The sequence below is a fragment of the Filicampus tigris genome, chromosome 16 (genome assembly GCF_054856515.1).
Source record: "Filicampus tigris isolate MCC_2025a chromosome 16, RoL_Ftig_1.0, whole genome shotgun sequence".
NCBI classification, from domain to species: Eukaryota; Metazoa; Chordata; class Actinopteri; order Syngnathiformes; family Syngnathidae; genus Filicampus; species Filicampus tigris.
The window spans coordinates 4590062-4613448 of record NC_141232.1 but is presented as its reverse complement, the minus strand read 5'-3'; the positions used below and the strand labels follow the sequence as shown (position 1 = coordinate 4613448).

General features: G+C 42.4%; 1 protein-coding gene across 1 annotated transcript in view; it reads right to left on the bottom strand.

Annotated features, from left to right (window-relative positions):
- Nucleotides 1–2857: 2857 nt before the first annotated feature.
- The window catches only part of elfn1a (extracellular leucine-rich repeat and fibronectin type III domain containing 1a), a 64679-nt gene continuing 44149 nt past the window's right edge, over nt 2858–23387 (bottom strand). The window contains exon 2 of the mRNA XM_086056291.1: nt 2858–7750. Coding sequence (XP_085912417.1) covers nt 5096–7468 — 2373 coding nt within the window. The 5' untranslated portion in view covers nt 7469–7750 and the 3' untranslated portion in view covers nt 2858–5095. The remainder of the gene's footprint in view (nt 7751–23387) is intronic.

Below are 23387 nucleotides of genomic sequence, written 5' to 3'. Positions count from 1 at the left end.
GTAAAAAAAAAAAAAAAAAAACGAGCTGCAGGTTTATGAATGAACCGCAGCTGTTAGAGGCTCCACCCCTTTGATTGACACTCAGTCAACAGAATTCATTCAAAATCAACACGTTTAACTTGGCGAAGAGAAACGAAGCAAAAAAAAGTTGCTAGTAAAAGGGAACTTTTACCGATTTGCACCTTTGACCTCAGTTATGCCACAAAGGAGCAACGTAGCTTGAAGACCTGTTTCAAATATCTGATTGGGGAAAAAAAACAACAACAAAAAACGCATCGAACACCGATATGACCGTCAACTCCGGCGTACCACCATTAGCAGATGTAATTCAAAATCAATAGGGTTCTCGCTGCGCTAGAGCGAAAGGGCGCCCAAAAGTTCGAAGAGCAGACTGTTGGAAGGCTGGAAGCCAGAACATTTTGACATCCACAAAAAGTGTGACGTGCAGGTACGAGACCTCAAGGTAGCGAGTGGAAATGAGCTCCATCAAGGAGGCTTTTATTTTCTATTTTTTCTTTCCTTCTGGCCCGGGTTCAGACACTCTTGGCATCACCGTTGGAGCAGTGACTAAACAATAACTCTGCCAATTTTTGCACGGCGTAAAGAGTGCACTTTGAGCTGATGGATGACGTTGGGCTGCTGTGGCACTTCGACATAACGCTTCGTCTCCTAACAGTGCCGTCTTTTTTGGGGAGGAGAAAAAATCACAAACGATTACACGTGGGGAGTAAAACATTTGTTCTTCCATGTACATTGGGCCTGATATATTGAAGGTTGGCATGCACAAAAATGGGTGCACACAAATGTGGAGTCTGACTAACCGGGGTAAACATTTTTGAAATGCCAGAAACAAAAATTATCTAAGTTTCTGAGTGATGTAAGGGTTGACTTGGAACAGTTCATCAAAACATGTAGACGGATAATATAACAACATTCACAGGCATAGATTCTTTATCCTCTGTAAAAAAAAAAAAAGCTGGTACTGTATTTATTACTGAGTCACTTACAGTAGTTGTGAAACTCTTCTTCATTTCTGTCTGTTATTATACTGCCCCCAGTGGCCAAGTCACACACACTAGAAGGAGCCTCAATGAATTAATCATAATGCACAAACTGTTTAATAAATTTTATATTCTATTGAATTATGTGTCATTATCAGATGTTTTCATACAATAGAATATGTTCTCCTTTTTGAAAAAGACTTTTTTGTATCTCAAGGCATCACTTTATATGTAAAAAAAGTGCTGATTTAATACCTTACGCAAAGGACACCTTTGGTGACTTGGTATCCCATCAGAATCCCAGGCGAAAATTCCATATATATTTTTGTGTGTGTAAAATAGGCATTTATACGTATTGCAAATGAGCTACCGAGTGAGTCATGCAAAATGAAGCAATACGCTTATTGCTCTACTCGGGGAACTCATTGCCTTTTGGGAGAGGGGGTGCAATGATCATTTGCCAGTGAGCGTGGCACTGCACAGTGTGCGGCAGGTGTGTTGTGACTGCATTTAGCCTCCAGCGTCTAACTGTCATTGGGGGAAATAGATAAAGTAATTTGCGCTGTCGGGGAACTCAGAAAGAAAGCAGCAAATAAATCAAGAAAGGCGTGCGGCCTTTCAAGCGACACCGACAAAAAAAAAAAAGGAGGAACTTTTCTTGACTCGGCTAATGAGCAACAACCTACTGTGGATTTTTATTTATGTGCTTCCAGCAAGCCGAGACTTGACAAGTAAACCTTCTTTTGTTTGTTTTTTTTTTTTTTCTAAAGATGAATTTCTTACACAATGCCTTCCAGACATACACAGAACCTTGCGATATATACTGCATGTATTTCACCGAGCCAAAGTTTGATGCCTTCTTTGCCACAATGCTTCATTAAATTCAGTTTGGCAGTTTTTGCATGCTCCTGCTAACAAAGATACCTTGAGGTACGGCAACCATGCCATTACTTATTTTGCAAGAATTCACAAAAGAAGTTAAGGTTAAGTTAATATTGCAGAAAATTTACTTTGAACTCATTCACTGCCAGACATTTTCAGATTTTTTTCAAAAGAATTTGAAAAAAATATAAATTAGCTCCTGTTATTGAATGGCTGGAGTGTGAAAAGACAAATAAATTCGTCAATGGCAGTGAATGAGTTAAAAGGTCTATAAAATTAAAAAAAAAAATTGGCTCTGGTTACCAATTACTGATGATGTCTCTGCAACTTAGTCATTTACATAATACCCTTCCCTTACCCCTCCCTCCCAGTTTGTCCACTCATGACATGATCAGCGAGGTTGGGTGAAGATCAAGAGCCACTTTCAAGCGAGAACTGAAGGCCACTTGATGGCGCCGTCTGGAACACCATCCTTCAGAAACACCCACATTCCCCATCTATGGGGTGCCACCGCTGTCATGTCAAAGCCAAAAGGTAAGCAGAGCTGCATTCAGTTTTGTTGGCTTCACATATTAGCGTGAGCTAACCTCGCTAGCATCAAAAAGAGTCATGTACTTGATTGCTCGGCGAAGTGGTCGGCGTGTTTGGTGAGGTTTGGTGTAGTTCAAAAAGTGCTGCCTCCATGAGTTAAAATGTCAAATTGTCTTTATGGGCTGATTTGATGAAAAAAAAAAGACTTGTTTTTAATACACTAGCGAACATACCCAATGAACTACTGTATATATTTTATTTTAAAAAGTGTCGATGCACATGGTGAGGCTGGAGTCTTATGCGCTCAATAAAAGTTACTCCTTTGAAAATGTGCGAAAGCGAAAGAAAAAGTTCAAGTCGTCACACTGTGTCAAAATGCAATTTCTGTCACAACATGGACTCGAAATAATGATGCTGATCCTTACTGTGCACCCTTAACTTTATTTCACAGTACTTTGTCTGAAAGCAGATTACATAGTATTAACAAAAACAAAGAGAAAAAAAAAAACCAAACACATTTTTGTGCTCTTGTTTGTTTTTGATGCACTTGAACAACTGTTGATCTCTCTCTAAAGGTTTTTGTCACCACTTTAAACTCTTTATAATACACAAGTGCTACAATATGCAGTAGAAAACACATTGCTAAGTAGCTAAATGAACTAGAAATCTCCCGTAGCTGTCGTAGAATACTGAAATGCTTTTTTTAATCATTAAAAAAAAAAAAAAAGACAAAGGAAAAAAATATGTTGAATCATCAAACAGTATCAATGCTGGAAATGAAACAAAGGAAATTTACAGTTGTACACAAGATATCTCAAAAATTCTTAAGGCGTTTGAAATATTAAGTCAAGCCAACGCGTCACGAGGTGTTTACGTTTCGCAACCACGTCGGGCTCACGGATGGTTCATTTCACATTTTTAAAGCAAATACAAAAAATAACATTGACAGAACCATCGATTGTATTACTCATCCCAATACTTGTATGAAATTAAATTATTCATCCCTCCGGTCATTCATTCCAAAGTGTTGACTTTCTCTAAAAACATATGCACTCTCACAAACAAGTAATACTTGATTTAAAAGTTAAATTTCACATCCTTACAGATAGGGAGTCGCTTTAATTCACTTAGAAAGACGGCGACTTTTAAAAAAAAAAACAAGTCTGTCCAAAATGACCCGATTGTTTGCCACCCAAATTCTTCCGTGTCGCTATGGAGTGATGTGAAGCTCAACTAAACTATTGTGTCACCGAGCTGACATTCATTTATGTATTGCTCATTCATAAATATACAACAAATCCCCCGCCCATGAGCCCGCGCGGAATGAGCTCTGTAAACATCCTTTTGACGTGTTAAGTCTTTAAATTTACTGCCAAAAATTCATAATATACAAATTCACAGCCAGTAAGTCAGAGGAGTCTGTTTTTTTTTTTTTTTTTTTTCCCTTCACATTCTCAAGTGTTAACTCTAGCGTGTTGATCGTCGTCCATCCGGTAAGTAATGTCCGCAATATACAAAAAGACATAACAGCCTTGCAGTTTAATCAAATGAAGACAAACCCTTTCAGGCCCAAAGGAATAACAAACTTCCCGGCGTTTATCACGCCAGATCATTATAGTCCACTGGAAGCAAGGAAAACAAAACATTTGTTCATCGCCATGAATAAATACTTTCTGTAAAATATACATAAAAGCTGCCATAGACACGTCAGGGTTGTTATATGTTACATTCATCCATCAGGCTCGCTATAGCAGGGAAATGCTTTCGCAGTCCTTCCGCTCCCTCTTGAAATATGATCGTTTAGTCTACCAAAAGTGTACGCTGCAATTGGATTTCACCCCAACTCAATATGTTTTCCAGGAGCAACTCATTGCAAATATAAAAAAAAAAAAAAAAAAATGCTCATACCATTCCCAGACCGTGCAGGAATATTGTAAACAGTTTTTTCGACTTTGGTTATAAAATTAGAAATGCCTGATGAATGAGACCTTCGTACATGAAACGGCTTAAGACTGATACAGAAAAAAAAATTGTATAAATACTTGGGAAAAAAGTGAAAGAAAATGAGAAAAATGGAAAAAAAAGTTTGAATGGAATTAATCGGGACATGCTTATCCTTACTGACAGACTTACTGTAGCCGTACGATTTTGAACTTGATCCCTCCAATGAGTCCCAGCAAAACGGCGTGTTGGTAAAAATGTCCAAATCTGTACATAGTTCATGTAAGATATCAACTAAATATATGCAGTGTTAAAAAGAAAAAGAGTCCAGATCAAGAAAATATTGAGGTTTCAGTAAACATAGTTTCATAGAGTAGTTTCATATTACACAACAGCAAATCCACTTTCACAGGACTTGGCCATGCGATACCCAAAAACCGATAATCCATTGTAACATACATATTATTATTTAGCAGTATATTTTCTCATTAATAGACTAGTATTTTCCCACTCCATGAATTCTTTACACAATATGACAAATATTAAACAATCCCATTTCCTCCTCACAGTCAAAAGAGAACGTGATACGTATGTGATTTGGAGCGTGATAGAATCCATTGATCGAAAGTCCAATGAGGTTCTTGTGTCATTTCTGCAATGTGTGGTCCATTTAGAAAAAAAACAAAAAAACAAAGCCAAACAAACAAACAAACAAACAAACAAAGAAAAACCAAAGGAGGTTACGATTTATGCTGGGCTGATACGCCTTTCCAGTAGTCCAAAATATCATGCAGGTCCTCATCCTTGGCAAACTGCACCTTCTTCCGGAGTGCGTGGCCCGCCGCCATGTATTCGTCATCTTTGTGGCGTTTTCGGTGCAGTTTGAATCGCTCCCAGATGCTGTGTGAAGGTTTGCAGTAATATTCGGGACTGGAAGAGTAGCTCAGGTTGTGGTACTGAGCTGGCAGCTGTGAATAAGCCAAGTCTCTGGAGCGGGAGCGCGAGAGAGGCTCCAGCATGGGCGACTTGATGCCGTCGGGTCCCTCCAGCTCCTCGATCTGAGTGTCGGGATAGGAGTGGCGGTGGTCGGCGTACTGACGGATCTTCTCGGCCTCGGCCCTCAGGATGGCGGCGGCGGGTGTCACCGTGAGGATGGTGTCTCCCGTCGGGGAGGATTTCTCAATGTACCTGGATTCGGTACGGTAAGGCCGGGGGCTTCGCATTCCTGAGGCTGTGCTGGGCCTTTTTGGCGAGGCGTCCGAGGACCGATGTCTCTGCAGGGAATGGTGGTAGCTGTCCTTGTACGGAGGGGCCAGGAGGCCCGATTTATTCTGCGGCTGCTCGGATATGAGCACCAGCTGGGGCTCCGCATTGGACACGGCTCCAGATCGTACCCCTTGATAAGAAGTGGAGTCCGTCTTGAGAGCGTCGATGCAGTTGTTAATGATCTGGTTGACTTTATCAACCTCCTTTGCAATGGTGGAGATCTCAGCCACAGAGCCTTGGCTATTCCCCGCTATTCCCATGTCACACTCCCTGCGTTCGTGGTGGTCCAGGCTGCGCACCTCCATGTAGCTTCCCTTCATCATTTTTGGAGTCTCGCTTATTTCTTGAAATTTGTACTGATCCATTTCACTGGCAGGCGGTAGGTAGGGCATACGCGCCATTGTCTCCCCAGTCAGCAGCTGTTTCTGGGACATGCGAGAAATAGTCCCACCTTCCAGCTCTTGTCCGTATTTCAGTTCCATTATGTTTTTCTTCAGGCTCCCTGCCTTTTTGTGCTTTTCGTCCTGCTGGCGCTTCCGTCGCAAGCAGTAATAAACCACCCCTAGAAAGATGACCATGCTGAAGAGGCAGCCCAAAATGGTCATGATGTAATGAGTGGCAGTGGCGTTGCTCGCGTCCCTCGACTTTCCCTTCCAGGGTCCGGTGGTGATTGTCAGACAGGTGTGGTTGTGTCTCAGGGAGTTCCGAATGGAAACAACGCAGTACGTGTAGTTTGTGTGAGGTTTGAGGTTCTTAAGATCGACGTCCTTGTTGACTTCTTTAAGGGTTTGAATATCTGTAAAAAAGCTGTTGTTGTACAGAACCAGGATGTACATCTTTTTGTAAGGGTGAGGGATCTGAACCGTGATAGTGGCGCCCGTATTGGACACTTGCTTCAGTTTCATCAGCGGGTTTGCTTCCACTTCGTTGGTTGTACTGATGTTGGTGGCAATTATGTCCTCCGGCTCGGTCCCTGATGGACAGTCCTCGAGCCCACAAAGGGTGAAGTCCGGCGGGGGCGTCGTGGGCTCCAATGGCAACGGAAAAAATGGTGTGACGTAGTCGTCGGTGCACACGGTGGTGAGCATGTGAAGGGCATTTCGATAGGTGGGATTGTTGGGGTTCTGACTTAGAAGACTGTAACCGGACACGCCACTCGGGGAGTCGCAGACCATCCGCTCGTTTGTCCTGTTGGGGAAAATCGAGAGCCACTTGACGAAGCCAAGCAGTTCACAGGAGCAGTTGAAAGGATTTGTGTACAGCTCGCAGGTGGTCAGCTTAGTCAGACTGGTGAAGGTGGAGCCGTCCAACTGCTGGATGCGGTTCATGGACAAGTCGATGTTCTCAATGTTGGGGCATTCCCAAAAGGCATTGGGTGTCACAGTCTCAATCAGGTTTGCCTGGAGGTAGAGGTACTGCAGCTTTCCAAGACCCCTGAGGATCCCCTCTGTTAAGTTGCGTAACTTGTTGAAGCCCATTTGAAGAACTTGTAAATTAAATTGAGCGGAAAAGGCCCCGTCCTCGATGTAGGATATTTCATTCTTGGTCAGGTTCAGGTAGGTCAGGTTGGCAAAGCGACTGAGGGCAGAGTACTGAATACTTTTAATCTTGTTTTCGTTCATCCGAAGGTCCACAATGGTGCTGTTGATGTGCTGCGGGATGGCCTCATAAGGCGGTTGGTTTTGGCTACAGATCGCGAGCCACACAAAGCCCTTCTCGCCCTCGATTAACCAGCAGTCTCCGCCGACTTGACCCACGTGGGTCAAACAAACAATGGCTGCGGACCAAAGCAGCGCGCTGCTCGCCAGGCCCCAGCCGCCGGCCATCCGTGCCTCCCTTCCAGTCATGCCTCGGGAACAAAAAAGAAAGAGAAGGCCACGTCGCTACGGTTTCAATTCAGCTGGAGCGATCTTGTTTTCGGGACCAGAGCGAGTCCGTTCAGCCGTCGCCTCGTCATGGATGGAGTCTCGTTCATTTAGAGCTGCCGACGGCGTGCTGGTGACGACTTCACCATCTTGGGTTGGTTTGTGCTTTTTGTCTCACGAGCAAACATCGTTGAAAGCTCTGATTTCACTGTTTCGCCAACATTCTTCCCATTTGGGTCACTTTCTTCCTAACGGCGGAATTACCTGCAACACAGAGATATTACAACGTCAATTAACCTTCATCACGATGACAAATGCGCATCTATTTATAGATTTCTGCGGTGTTATCCATATAAGCTTTTCTTGTTGATGCTCTCCCAATTATTCCGTAACACCATAAGTGTGGCAGGCTATTAAAACAAACTATTGGCCAATTACCACTTGACAGTTTGGGGAAAGGCAAAAGTCCCAGTTGTCGTGCCATTAACCTGCACACCGTCAGATGCAGGGCGGCCAGCGTTTAGACACCGCATTAAATCAATTATATAGCGCGGTGTGCGGCTGGATCAATGTGTTTAGGGTTTCCATCTGACAAGCTCGATGCATAAAGCACTTATTTGTGTGCACAGGCTTATCCCGGAGAAAAGAAGGATCTCGTCGGTTATTGGTGGCTTGCGCAAGATCAGGCCTTTTGCGAACCGAATCGCCAAAATAGCGCCGCAATGGATTAGTTCTCTCCAAATGAAATGTTCCGCATAGTATTTGTGTTCAAAGTTGAAGCTGCGGAAAGATTTTCCTTTTATCGGCCCATTAAACGTCTTCTAGGAAATTGTTAGTTCGGGCTCAAATATCGAGTTGTAGGGTCGAGTATAGTTCGCATAACAAACAATGGATTGATTGCAAAAAAAATTACTGAAGAATACACTTTTTACCATTACCAGGCAAGTAATTTTGTATCGTAGCCTCTTTCGATTGAACTGAAACTGACACCTGGGAATGTTTATATGCAGTTTGTTGATTAGTTGGCAGAATTCAAGCAAACAATCCTGTCAACTAAATCGCCTGGATGCTGACACTAGCATAGACATTTGACTGCATCTCCTTGATTGAATGTGCGTTTTATCACTATTTTCCCCAGTATTGATTTTAATAGGGTGGGTCAAACTCTCTGAATGTTCGACGTTCCCAATAATGCTGCCCTGACCAGAATTGCTGCTCAATGTTGCACAGCTGACGTCATTTTGGACTTCTTTCGACAGCAAACTAGTTTGCGACAGAGTTTGCCCCTGCTGACAGCCAGAAATCATTGATTATTCTGCGCAGGATCGACGGCAATTCATTCGAGGATGATTCAAGTGGGGTTCATCCTGAGACTGAGAACTAATGCGGGTCATTAAAAGAGGTGACAACACATTAACGGATGAGCGATTAGCAGTGGCTGGTAAATTGAATCATGTAGATTTTTTTTTTTTTTTTTTTCCGGGTAAAAATCATTCTGTCTTTTTTGTTTTGATTTGCCCGTGCTTTGCATTAGCAGACCGCTCATTAGAGCTGCTTTATTGAACAGTTCATCAAAATACTCCAACGAGGTGCTGTATGGTTCTCCATTGCATGCGATTACCGATTGACTTTTCCATGTATTTAGGAGGAAATATGTATATATATATATTTTTTCATTTAACTCAATTTTTTTTCTTTTAAGTGGTTTGTATTATTTGGAGCGCTCATGTTTCCTTTGACTTTACCTTTTTTATTCGTTCAATGCGAATGAGGAGACAATTAATCTCAGTGCCTTGAGTCAGCGACCTGCTAATCCAAAGGAATTTATCAAGAAACAGGGGTTTGGATTATTTGTCAATATGTGTCCTGCTATTGGCTGGCGACCAAATGGATGGATGCTTGCCATCTATAGGCGTTAGTAAGTGTCTTTAGCTAAAAAAATAAAAATAAAAGAGGAGGGAAAATATTAAAGCTCTCCGTATGATAGACATTTCAATATTAATACCTCCCTGACAGGGTCCATCAAAAGTGAGAAGTATTGTCTTTTTGTGGCGGGAGAAAATATTCTTTTCGTTTCTATGGATATAAAAAAGTGCCGACGCGCATCCACGTGGGTGGACGCAGGGGGTGTGAGCACGCTTTCGTGTGTTAAAGTGCACGCTTCCACACAGCAGCGATAATGCCGCCATCTGAGAAGGGCCGACGCGACGGCGAAGTTTAACACCACCCCTGCTGTCGCTTGACCTTTTTTTCACGTTGCGCCGTGACGTCAATATGCGCAGCCACGGATGCGTCTGAGCAGAATGTTCTGCGGGACGGACTGGCAGCGCTTTTCTGTAAATGTCTTGCATGAAAGGATTGTAATGACTTTCGTGGGCTGTGGTTTGTACTCTAATAGAACTGTGAGTTTGACATTTGTGCTTTAAATGAGCATGGGTGAATTGTTGTGGCATTTGGTTGAAAGTGAATGCATTATGGCTCAAATCAAATGAGGATGCAGTACAAGTAGAATTATGGTTCAAACACATTGGTGGAATTGCCTATTAATTATTGTTGCGCAAAGATGATACGCTGGATCATTGGCGTGATTATCCGAAGCTTAGCCGTGTGTTTAACGCAGATTGGAATTGGCCTTGAGGGAGCGATTATACATGAAATCAATTTTTTTTTTACTTTATCACCAGATCCCTGTTTGTGAATTCTCATCTACAGTCTACTTTCATAATGCAGGGCGACCCCAAAAAAACAGGAATTCTTGAATGCATTTGTACAGGGGGACGCCATCGACAGGATGTAATTTAAAAAAAATAAAAATTAAAAAAAAAATCCATCATTGTTTCTTAAATGACATGTTTTAAGGTTGCGATTACTATGAATAAAATATTGTTCTTCCGTCACGCTTGGTTTTATTGGCTTGTTAAAAAGTCACCTTGTATATGATTACTTATAGCTTAGGCATTTTATTGATGACTTAAAAAACATAAAATCATATTATAATGGGGAAATATGAAAAGTCATGTTTATTTTAGATTTGATGCACATAATTAATTTAAAAAAAAAAAAAAAACTCTATTCAAAGCAGCCATCTCCAAAGGGATTTTTCCCATAGATAATTTAACCTGAACAAATCAATAAATGTTGTCTGAAGTTGACACATAGCAGAGAAGATTGTTGTTTACAACCCTGTCAAATTTGAATGATTAAAACCACGATTAAAACACTGAACCTTTGATAACAAGTTGGTGGCTAGTTAGCAGCTAGCGCTAGTGGCAAACGTTTTCAGCTAACTAATATGTCACCTTGCTTATCTCTGGAATACTTGTGTCCAATTTGAATAGCATAAGTCAGGTAACAATTTCCTCTGACGCCAAAAGACACCAAATGTCAAAATGTGCAATGCTCCCATTTTGTAAAAGGTGACAGGAGGCCCCACCCCTGTCTAAAAACTGGCATTTTATGTCAAAGCTGTCATCTTAGTTCCAATATATTTCTGAGAAAGGTATTCAGATTCTTGAATTCACCTATGGCCCTGCGCTTCCTCAAGGCTTTATATTCGAAACATGAACCGGCGGACCGAAGAAATTGTGTTTAAAATTTTTTTTTTGATAGCAGGGTAAAGTGCACTTCAATGTTTATGAAATATTCGGCAAACAAACGTGGCGGTCATCCGCATGAGCACGGATGCAAGAAGTGTGGCGACTGAAGGACAACAATGCCAAAGGCCATTTGAAAGCACCTTCAGGATGACAAAAATGCAGCAGTGAAGGAGAACCGAACAATAAAAAGAACACTGGCAAAAAGCCCCCAAGGGGAGCCGTGGGGTTCAAATCAAATGTTCCACGAAATGACTATGAGAAATACATCTCTGTAGAATATCTGGCAAAGCAAAACATCTCTGACGGGGGAGCAGCGTCTTGTTATTAATGGCGAGTCTGCGACCTCTCTCGCAAATAGAGAGCAAATGGGCGGGGGCGGATTTGCGGCAAGATCTTTTCGCGTCTACATGCTTTAAGTTGGACCTGAGACGTTCACTTGAAAATGCATCGGCTGCCTTTCTTGCTCTGTGACCGACTCCGCGACTGAGTCGTGCTTGTCCAGTTCACTGTTCTTTGTTATTGATTAATTGCTTTAGCTATCGTTGTCTGATTTTCACTCAAAACCAAGCATTTTTTTTTCTTGTAAAATCAATTTTTTGGGTGTTGGTGGTAATGTATATTCTGGTGGATTTCATAAAAAAAAAAAACATACGGATGTTCCCTATTGTCTAAAGGCCGACTTCTATTAACTCATTCACTGCCATTGACTAATTTACTTGTCTTTTCACAGTCCAGCCATTCAATCCCGGGAATTTATTTATATTTCTCTCGATTTTTTTTTCAAACCTTTGGGTAAAAGAGGGTCTGAAAATGTCTGACGGTAAATGAGCTAAGTGCATTAATTTTATCGGCTTTAGAACCGTACAAAGTCTGTCAGAGCATGCAGGCAATTATCTTCTGATCGTCCAGAACGCGGGACCACGGTGCACTGATGGGACATTTTTTTTCTCCAGGCATGCACATGGGAGAAAATCAATCTCCAGACACGCGTAGGGATACTTCCACAAGTCCACCCTATGAAGAAAAACATTGGTTTGCGGGCCAAAGCCTGTAGCATAAAATCACTCAACAAACCCACTAAAACTAATGGAAGTGCCTCCGTGTCACGCGCATGTTGCCATGATTGGAGAGTCCCATGTTCAAATGAGTCGTATGCATCGCCAGCGGTCTTTGCGGTCTTATAAGGGCTTATTTGCCACCAAAGACCCACTTTCCATAATGGCAGCAATCTGTACGGTCCAGTGCAGCCGGCCAGAACACCCGAGGCATCGCGAGTGAGTGTATTCCCCTATCGGAACCAGGCAGCCATTCCACAGGCTCGCTTTCTCCCATTCAGGCTTTATGCGCCGGGTAATGAAAGCTTTTCTTTTCCCTTTCCCACTTGTGCGGATAACCTATTGAAACCTCGCCTTTGAAGAACCATCCAAACGACGACTTGTACTTTTCTGTCGGAGCTGCTCAGGGCCCATTTGGCTCTTTTATACGAGAGGGGGCGAAAGGTCGACAAAACATCACAGCGGGAAAGGTCTGGAGTCGTGATAGCATACGCTGGATACAAAATTAAGGGATAATGAGATCTGATACACATTTGAAAATCTGTTGTTGTTTTTTTCCTCCGTTGGTTGTTAATAGTTGAATGTATTAAGTTGTGAATCGATAGTTGCAATTGAGACACTACTGCGCCGTTGGTTCAGTCTCAACTAGGTAGACGTCAAGACAATTTGACATCAGCTGTGGGCAATTCTGTCATGTGAAAGAAAGTGTTTTTATTCCCGCCGCGCTCCGCCCACGTTTTATGTCGTAGTTCGAACAGCTTGGAAGTTTAGCGTGACGCATCTGTCAAGGATCGTGTCTTCTAATTGGAGTTTGTCAAAGTACTCACTCCTGGAAATTTCCCCAAAATGGCTTCTTTGAGACAATTCGATTTCAGAAATGGGTCCTGGATATTTTTGGGTAAGTCAGACATGTCTGTCCAATTTTATGTCGTGAAAAATGAGTGATTCAGACCAAAATGGTTGACTTCCTGTTCAATTTCAATGTGGGTCCTTGAGACTTTTTTTTTTTTTTGTGCGTCCCGTTATGATAGACATATCCGCCCAAAATTCATATTGATTGGTGAAACTGTCCTATTAGGCTTAATTTTCCAGTGGGTCACTATTGAGTGAGTTTTTCAAGGTTGTTTTGGAGACACCTAAAATCCGTACGTTTTCACCATGATACACAGTCTTGCCAAACTTGGTGATGAGCAGTGTGTCAACGCTTGCGTTGTATTCAGCAGTCAGTCGCGAACGGGCGGCGGTCAAATAGGGTCGCCCGTACGGTGTTGTAAAAGTGTCAGCTCGATCGGTAGAAGCTTTATGGGAAACCTATGAGTCACCTCCAGCGTTCCCCGCCTTGCCAAGAAGCCACGCTCCGAAATGAAACAAGCAGCCAAAACACATCAGAAATCTACAGCCTCCCCCCCCCCCCCCGCACTAATGACAGGATATTGCATGCACACCGAGTGCCGCTGCAGCTCGCCTCCGTTTGTGCCACGTTGTTTATGGCCGCCCAAACATCGGCGCGCGTGCTCCATTCAAATTGTTCGCTTCTATCTTGCAAGGGTCTACAGACGCTGATTTCAAAGCAGCTGATTCCCTCTCTTTTTTTTTTTTTTTAATATAGTTTGAAGCCCATCCCAGTCTTGTCGCGCCTGTGTTTCTTATCTCGCGCTTTGTGGCGGTGTAGGTGCCTCAATCTCTGCGGACCCTTCTCATCCATACCAATGAATGCCCCTCTTTATTTGATGTCATTGAAAATGCAGCCACCTCTCGCTGGGTAGAAGAGACGGCCGAAGAGAGGTGGGGGAGTGGCTGGGGGAGGGGGGTCTCGGAAAGCAAAGAATGGGGAAGCAGAAGTGGCCAATCAATTGAGCTGAAATGGGACTACGGCTCTCGGGGAAGGAAACATTGTGCTCATCGAGGTCCCGAATTGCTTTTGGCGGGGGGTGACACGGAGGGCGTGCGTGCTCCGGTTAAATCAACGCATATTAAACCGCCGCATTTATCACAGGGGGGAGTGAGGCCGGGCCTTGGAAAAACAGAATGGCTGTGTGTTCGGGCCTTACACTTGTTCAACTTCAGCAAATATGTGTGCTACTTAGGTGAACCTTTTCAATTTTGAGCTGAGCACTTTTTCTCATTGAAGTCAATTGGTTTTGTTCCAAAAAGTCGCGTTTCAATTGGGGAAAGTAGGAGCTTCCACCACTGGGTTGATCAAATGATCCTGCACCCCTCATCTGACACTGAATAACGGAGGAGAGACGGTATAGTCGTGCTCATCAGCAAGCTTTTGAATCAAGTGTGTTGGAGGAGGGAAACTAAACATGCACGATAGTGGCCCTTGAGGCCCGGATTTGGACACCCCTGAATTGTTTTAAGGTCTTTCTTTAAAATGATCTGTCATTGGTTGAATATAAATTTGATGTATCAAAAGTGCTAGTGGTATCAGTTGCTTGGTATCGGTATCAAGAGTTGAGCACTTGGTATCGGTTTGAAAGGAAAGTGGTATGGAGCATCGTTCGTGTTAATATTCAAGCGGCGTGACAGCGACTTAAAGTGATATTTAATATGCTTTTAGGAATCTCCACAAACGTTGGTATTGCTTCAATTTTCAAGCGGCAGCACAAATACATCTTTTATTTATCTCTATCTTGTTAATGTAACGGCCTACTTTAACATTTGTGTGCGCCAAATACAACCTCACTGCTGCTAATTGGCTCAGGTTGCCGTTAATTAGCAGTAAGTATTAGTGGGGCGTGGGGCTGATTTCATTTAATGCTGATGCTGCGTGCTAGCAGAACTTTTAGTGATGGATGCTTTTTTTTTTTTTGTGGGGGTGGGGGGGGGGTAAGGACGTAATTAGAGTCTTGGGAGCAAAGGTTGGGCGGGAAACGCGCATTTGTAACTGCGAGCCTCTTCTCTGCGCGCTCGCTACTTGGTATTCCGCTTAGGCGGCATACTTTGTAAAACTTTAAATGACTCGGCGCCCCACGCCATCCCTCTTGTACGCTCCCAATATCTCACTTTATTGTTCTTCACTGGATACTGAGTCCTTCAGCAGCGGTTTGAGTTGAGACGAGGGCCAGAAAAGAAAACAAATCTCATCATGAAGCCAAATCCCAACTTTGAGTGACATCTTTATCGGGACAACAAGCCGCTGCAAATGGCATCCGCCCATTCTGCAGCTGTGAAGGTCAACGGTGTGTGTGTGTGTGTGTAAAGAAAACCTGTCCTCCTATTTTAAAGGGGACGTATTATGGAAAATTGACTTTTTAATGGCTTGTATACAAATAGTCCATTCATCTTAGTGCTAACTAACGTAAGCCTTCCACAACGATTGGAGCAACACATGTAGATAGACAAGATAAAAATATTCATAAGCATATATTCTTTATCCTTTGTGAAAAAATGACTCATACAGCAGCTTACTGAGTCACGCCTCACGCTTGTGTCTCTATATTTGTATGAACTGCCCCTAGGTGGAAAGGAAGAAATAGGGTATGAAAAGTGTGCTTTAATTCATTACCTTTGGGGTATTTTGGACAAGAGCACGGTGAGAAATCTGGGAATTATTTTAAATTGAAAATAAAAAGGACAATACATCAGCTTTAAGGCAAAAAAAAAAAAGTATGCGTTTCAAACAAATAACAGCAGCCCGGCGCATACTGAACAGGCGGGTTGAAGTAAGTGAGCTGTGGTGAGCGTTCATCAAGGCGACAGCAGAGCAACGCAGGAGTTTAATTTAATCCTGCACTTTGGAGACTTAAGATATGAGTGGCAATAACACCCGAAGGTTTAAACGCAATTTTCCAGGCCATCAACTGACCATCAACTCGGCACGTTCCTTTTCGCCTCCAAGCCAAAGCATGTGGCAACATGATTTGCGCTGCTGACGAAGGCAAAACGCAAAAAGGCAAAGAATTTAAACGCACCTGTCCTAAATGATGAAATCCGCTATATAAATAAAGTTGGATTGTATTGGATTGTACGAGTTTATTTTTTAGCAGGATTCTGTTGAACCACATTTCAATCAAATGTGTGGCTGAAGAGTTAATCATCCATGTCCAAATTAAATTTGATAAATCAATCAACAAAACTAAAAGATAACATTGTCATGAAAGTAGTTATTAGTGACGGAAAATTGGCTTTGCATGCCAACAAAATGCCAATGCACGTACACAAAAAGACCTCCCTTGTTTGCGTCTTAGAAATGTTTTGAGATTTAGAGAAACACTAATGAATGCCACGAGAGTCACTGATAGTGTACAGCGTGGGTTTGATTCCCTCTCAGTGATGGTGTGTGTGTGTGTGTGCCCTGCTAATAGGGTTCCGTCAGGAAGGGCATCCGGCATAAAAATGCTTTGCCAAATCAATGATTCGAACCGAGCGTGCACTTGACTCGCTGTGGCGACCCCTGAGGGGAAAAGCCAAAAGGATAACAACAACTAATGAATGCCATGGGGGCATCCTCCTGGTTAATTAACACAAAATGCACAAAATTTTGTGTCATATAAGACCGTGCTCACGCTGCCTCAGTGCATACTGATTGACGCAATGTTTTTTTATTTATTTATTTTTAATTTTTTTTTAATGCAATTGTCTTGTTTGTTTTGGAACATTTGACCTTTTCTGAGTCTCTGAGTTGAGGTACAGCAAGAATATGGCACAATTGTTTGGCATTACAAGACTTTTGGTGACATTTCGGTCCAGTCAATTTGTCGGCGGCAGCTGACCTTGCGCTGCCCTGACGCAGCCAATCAGTGATGAAAATGGGATGCGGGTAGGACCCCGTCGAAAACTGGCAAAAGCATCGGCGATGCCACTTTCATTCAAAATCAAGAGCGATGTCTCAGCGGGGCTATCCTTGAAAGTTCGTCACGGGTGGCTGTCGCTCGCATTTCGGAGTCCGAACGTGTGGTTTCCATTTTGACCCCAATGTGCGGGAGATGCTTTCGGCAGGAACAGCAACAAATCATATTGACATCGGCGAGACTAATGTCCGTTTGATGTCGTCATCCCTCGCTGAGAGTTGTGCGGTGCACTTTGAAGATAATGCGTATCTGTATTAAATACTCGCAAAACAGCGGAGCCGGAGAAAGCTGCTTCGGCAGCTTTTTGACTGCTGCTGGATGGAAAAGAAGCCCCGCAGTGGATGCGTGGCCAATAAAGATGATTCTGATTCTGATTTGGGGTTTATTTTAAACTCTAAATTGCTTATACGTCAGCGGGTAGAGGCGAAATTAAGTCAGGTATTTGCAAATCTCAAGTCATAAGCTTCCAGTCTCAAGAAATTGTGGGGGAAAAAAAATCAATCAACGTTGAAATTATACTCTATTACTGTATATGGGAATAAATCATCAGATTTAGAAACTACATAAATTCTTGCAAATCTGCTAGTTTGTTTAAATGGATGAATGTGAGGCATTAAGTTGACCTGCATTAGTTTACGGGCGGACCTGCCACATCAAATATGCTGACGTCAAGAAAAGCAACTCAAAGTGGAGACTATGTATACATTTTTACGTTTAAACCACAATTGCTTTTTTAATGGTAGCGCTTCAATACAATAGTGTCCGTAATGTCTAACCTATTACTTTGTTGTCTTCTCACTTAGATGCACAACTGACATGAAGTTTAGTTTATATTTGATCAGCTCTTGGTAAGCTAAACTGTCAAGATAACCTAGCTAGCTTAGCCTCACACTTCACAAAGCTAGCATACCGATGAAGGTAAACATATGAAGTGGACCAGAGTTTTTCATGTATCAGAATTCTTAATATTGCTAAATGATCATTTAGGGAGGAAAAAAAAAACAATCTGGGTCAACACTGACGTTTCCTTTTTCCTTCCTTGACTCATTAGAGGGAGAGTCGGTTAAATTGTTCTCATAGCAAAAAATAAGTTTTAAAAAATCATTGCATTTGCTGGAGGTAATTATGACATACAGCATAGTTTTAGGCAAAAGCATTGTTGTTGTTGTGCCTTCACCAGGAAAATATTTCCCTCTGGCTTCTGAATGGCTAATACGGCCTTATGTTTACCGGTTAAAGCACCACCTGTTGCTCTGGCATGCATCATGCCAATTTCCATCCATCCATTTACTCAGAGCTGAGCTGGAGCCTATCCCAGTCGACTTGGATTTGTCACCAGCCAATCAGAGGGCACATATAGCAAAAAAAAAAAAAAAAAAAAATCACATTCACACCTCCTGAGAGTCTTCACTGAGCCTAACATCTGCTTTTGACACGGGGAAGGAAACCAGAGGGGGGGAAAAAAACAAGGAGAACATGCAAACCAGATTGGAAGCCCCATCCTCCAAACCGTGAGGCCCCAAGACCACAATGCCGCCTCTCAAACTTCCTCCGTTAAACAAATTGAGTTATGTCAGGAAAAAAAAAAAAAAAGTGTCAGTGAATCAAATCATCCATGGAGGTGAAATAAATAGTCTAACATTCCCTTTGCTACTGAATGACATAAACCCGAGCGGGCAAGTGGAAAACCAGGAGCGCCTTTTCCCTGCGAAATAAAAGTGTCTCCATCTTGACATGAGCGTTATTGTTTCTTACAGGGCCTACTCCCTCAGGGTCCGGAAAGACATAATAGAGAGCTGCTACTTGAGTGTAAAATAGGAGTAAAAAGCAAAACGTTTTTTTTGTGTGCGCCACGTGGAACGACTTGAGCGCTCATCACGAGCCGACTGATTCACCGCTTGTGAGGACTTTTATCCCGGTTTGGGTGCAAGGGCGCGACATAAATCTTCTAAATACTAATGGACTTTAGATGAGATCCTCTGACACGCAGGCGCTGTGATGGCATTGAATCCAAATTAGCATTTTTATTGCGGCGTTTCCGTTTGAAAACTCCAACGGCGGCACGCGCGCCAGCACACTATTTGCTTTGCAGATTGAACAAAGACCTGTGAGAAAAATGTTACTCAAAGACGAGCGAACGCAAGGCGTGTCTAATATATGCGGCGTTTGCGCCTCGCATCTGGCAGATCGCATTTAAATGGCCGCCCCCTCGCCATGCCAAGATGCAAACGAGCTACTTAATGACAGGTTTAATCAAGAGCACGCGAGATGCAAATTCTCCATAAAGCGATAACGGCCTCTCTTTAACAGATGCTCCTTGTTGACATCGCCTGTTGCTGTTTGTTGTATTCATAAATAGCGACTAATGAACACGCTTGTTTGACTTGCGCACTTTTAAAGATGCATTCAACGAGGAAAAACACGTATTTGGAGATGTCTAAACTTCGTTGAAAAAAAAATAATTAAACTGCGATTTTTTTTCTTTAAATCTCCTCAATATTGCAATTGTGATTTAATATGTGAATATTTTTTTTGTGTTTTTTTTTTTAACAAACACGAGCACTAAATTAATCTCTATTACAATAAACAAGATGATATTATATCGCATTTAAAGGGGATAAAAGGAGCCGCTTTGATTGGTGAAGATTGAAGTCAACTCTGAACACTCTCACAGTGGCGCAGTCGCCCCCGCTCGCAGATCTGCCGGCCGGTGCTCGTCTGCGAAATTACCAGTATCGGGTCACGTTCAAAGATTATAGTTGTCATGTCCTACTGTCAAGTTGTGATGACTTTTATAACAAAGCTTTTTTGGGGGGGGGCAAAATTCCAAAATCCATCTTTAAAATCATTCGAGTTCTTGCTTTTATGATATGATTCAACCCAACATGTTGTGATTGACTCAGTCAATATCTGTCTATATCTGTAAGCGTGATTTGCTTTTTCTTTGGCTTCGTTTAGTTTTTTCTTGTCTTATTTTTGGTGGTGCCAGTGATAGCAAAGAAGAAAAGTGTGATGATCAGCATATAGGAGTAAAATTGAATTTCTAATTCAATGATTCAGGGGAGAACACTCAAACTCTCTATCATGATACAGCATCTTGAACTTTTTTTTTTAATTTCAATCCAGTAAATTACATTTTTCCAGTACAGTTCAGTTGTATTTAACTTTTAATTACATAACATTTGTTTTTAGTCTTTTAGAGCTGTTTGTTCTCAAGCATTTTTGTTTAATATGTGTAATACATTTTATTTGAATAAGTAAGTACAGTTTATTTTATTTTCCCATAGCTAAGGGGCATGTTTATGTTGACACTGTTTATAATCTTACAGTGTCTTACAGTAAATATACAGTGTTTCTTAGGAATGAATTCTATGCTACTTGGTTAACCTTTGACACCAGCCATCTGGTGACGCCCTTTCAAGTGAATTGCTTTAAAATAACGCTTGAGAAAATCCGTGAAAGATTGAACGTAGCCAAAATCCGATAGTCCCGTCACTTTGCGGGGTTGCAGGTGTTGTTGTTTATAGGTGAGATCCGATGGTGGCTCAGACCAGACCACCAGACCCAACAGTGAAGCTTAAGATCACACAGGATGGAAGAATGAAATAATATAATATGACTAGTTTGAAAAAACACAATAATGGGCATAATCGGTCCTCCTTGCCACTTATTAACACCTGATTCGGCTCTGTTGTGTGCTAGTACAATAATATGTCAAATACATTCAGGAATTCCAACTGAGGAACGAAAGGTGTTTAAAAACCACGCCAGCGGAAACTGAAAGCAGATGGTCCGGGATCTCTCTTCTTTAAAGGTGACCGACCTCACCTTTCTAATCCTGCAGGCGATGGAGCAAAGCCTCAATTACCTCCCTTTGTTATCGCTAAAGAACACGCCCGAGTGTGTCCTCCGAAAAGGCCACGTGCGCTTAACATGCACTTCCTTTGTGTTAGCGTAGCGCTCGTATTAGCGCTGACGCCGCCGTGTCCCGCGGTGTCTAACGGGAGCCGCTGATGGATGTGTCCTTCATCGTGATGCGCGTGGTGTCACGGGCTAAATGATGATGGGTATTATTAATCGCCTTTATCTGTGATGTGGAGCTAAAAGAAGAAGGGAAAATCGTCTGGGAGTGGAAAGTCCAATGGCTAACAGCTGCCTGTCACAGCTCTCTTGCGCGTCTATTCATTATTTCTTTCATGACTGCCTTTCTCCTTGCAAATTGGACAAAGAGGACATGATGGGTGTCTTTTGATTTTTGAAGTCCCATGACATACTCTTTGAAATATATCGAGATATGTATCGAATCGTCTTTTTTGGGAGAGATCTTTGGAGGTAATACCACATTTTCAGTAACCTACTGACAAGTTCATTCATATTGTTCATATTGTAAAATGACAAGAAACTGATTGCGTCATACCCTCTTGAGCTGAGCCGTACTATATCGAATCAAATCGCTTGAAAACAAACCGATCTTGAATCGTATCACACCCCCTGTATCGACGTACATACCGGAATCGTCTTCAATCTCGAAACATCGGGTGCGATACGATTCAAGGATGGTACATTTGAAAGTGGATTGTTTTGACTCGTTTCAACGCTCATCTTTTAAATCAAAACCGATTTTCCGAGTAATTCGGTTGTAGGAGTAGTAACGTCGACTAACCGGGTCAACCACGACTGTAAACCCTAAAAACACTGAAACCAGCCATTACCATCTGCCGACGAGCGTCCAACATTTCCACGGCCGAGACACGCTTCGCATGCATTGGGAGGCGAGTCATGACAAAGGGGTATTGATCAAAGGGGCCGGCATGGAGGACGGGTCCAATTCCATTGATGAGCAAAGTGCCCAATAATTGGCAAACACGCTAATGTTTTACAATCACTTTATGGCACCAATGTGAGTCGTCCTGCGGGGATCCATGTCTGCCGGACCAATCCATATTCCTCCCTGCGCTAATCCATTCAGATAACTCTTCCTCTCTGGTGCCATCAAGTCGACGTCCACAGCACCTCTTGCGCTTTGCTTTGCACTCACTTTGAACTAAAAGCCTCAAAGTTGCCCTCACTTGCACCGCGACACCATCAATCAGGACGACGACTTTCCGATCTCGTCGGCGCTTAAAGCGCCGCCCCGAGCTCTAACGGAGGCCTTCAAGGGTGACGGGCTGTAAAGAGCCTCGCTGCATCCCAACAAGCCACGCCGTAACGTTTCACTAGTTCAGTAACACTAATCAATGAGCGCATATAAACATGTATTAAATGCTTTACGACACTCTAAAGTCCGTCTCCCTTTATGGGATGGTCATGTGTTTAATAATTCATCCCTCATTAGCGCACACAGTTTCCTTCCGACTTGCTGATGGAAATAAATAGCGGGCTTGTTTGCTCATCTACTTACATTCAGCATTTGCATTTAGATTTCGAAAATCCCCCCGACTGAAAGCGTGAGACATTAAGATTAAGAAGTGCTATTTGCATATTTGACTGCGTCATTGCAGTCTGCACAACGGCGGTTTCACCCGTCACTCATTTATTACCGCTCGAATTCAAATGTTTAGGTTTATTTTGTTTGTGACAGACTTTCCAAGATATTGCAAATGCGGGATGCGAACTTACAGGCAGCATTTAACTCATTCCCTGCCAAGGACGTATTTATTAGTCTTTTCACTGTCCAGATATTCAATGGGAGGAATTTATTTATATTTTTTTCACATTTTTTCAGACAACTCAACACGGCCTGAAAATGTCTGGCAGCGAATGAGGTCAATTTACATTTTAAATGATTTCAATGATTAAAAACACAACACAGGCAACATTAATTTCGTGCATCAGACAGAAAAGTCTGCTTGATAATCACTAAAATAGTTTTAGCTTACTTTACATGAAGGATCAGCAATATATATATATATATATATATATATATAAACACAAATAACTTAACTTGAAGAGCCATTCTTTTCTTTGGACAACAACGATAGCGCTCTTCACTCTTAAAAATAGATTAATTTTGTCACCAAACGGAGGGGAAAAAAAAAAAAAAATCTGTATTAATATGTATTAAATGCAGATCTGTTTCTGTGAGTGTCTGCAGCACAGCTCATTTCCATGATGATGATGAAGCACCGCTTTCATTACAATGCGAAGCGAAACGAGTCTTTATTATTCCAACACAGCTTGGTTAATCACACTTCTTCAGGCTCTTCGTTCCGCTGTTGTCCCCGCGTGTGCCGCAAATTATGTGCCGTACCCGCGCCCGCGGCCTCGCCGGGTCCTATGACGACAATAGCAGCAGATAAAGTAAAGTTGGGGAAACGATAAGATGCGCTGCGACTGATTAGCCGCGTAACGGGTGAGTCATTTAGGAAGAAAAGGTTGTTCCGGTTATAAGAGTGAGTCAATGATGATTCATGCGTCGAGGAGACGTACCCCCAATAAAGTGTTGCGCTGGGGG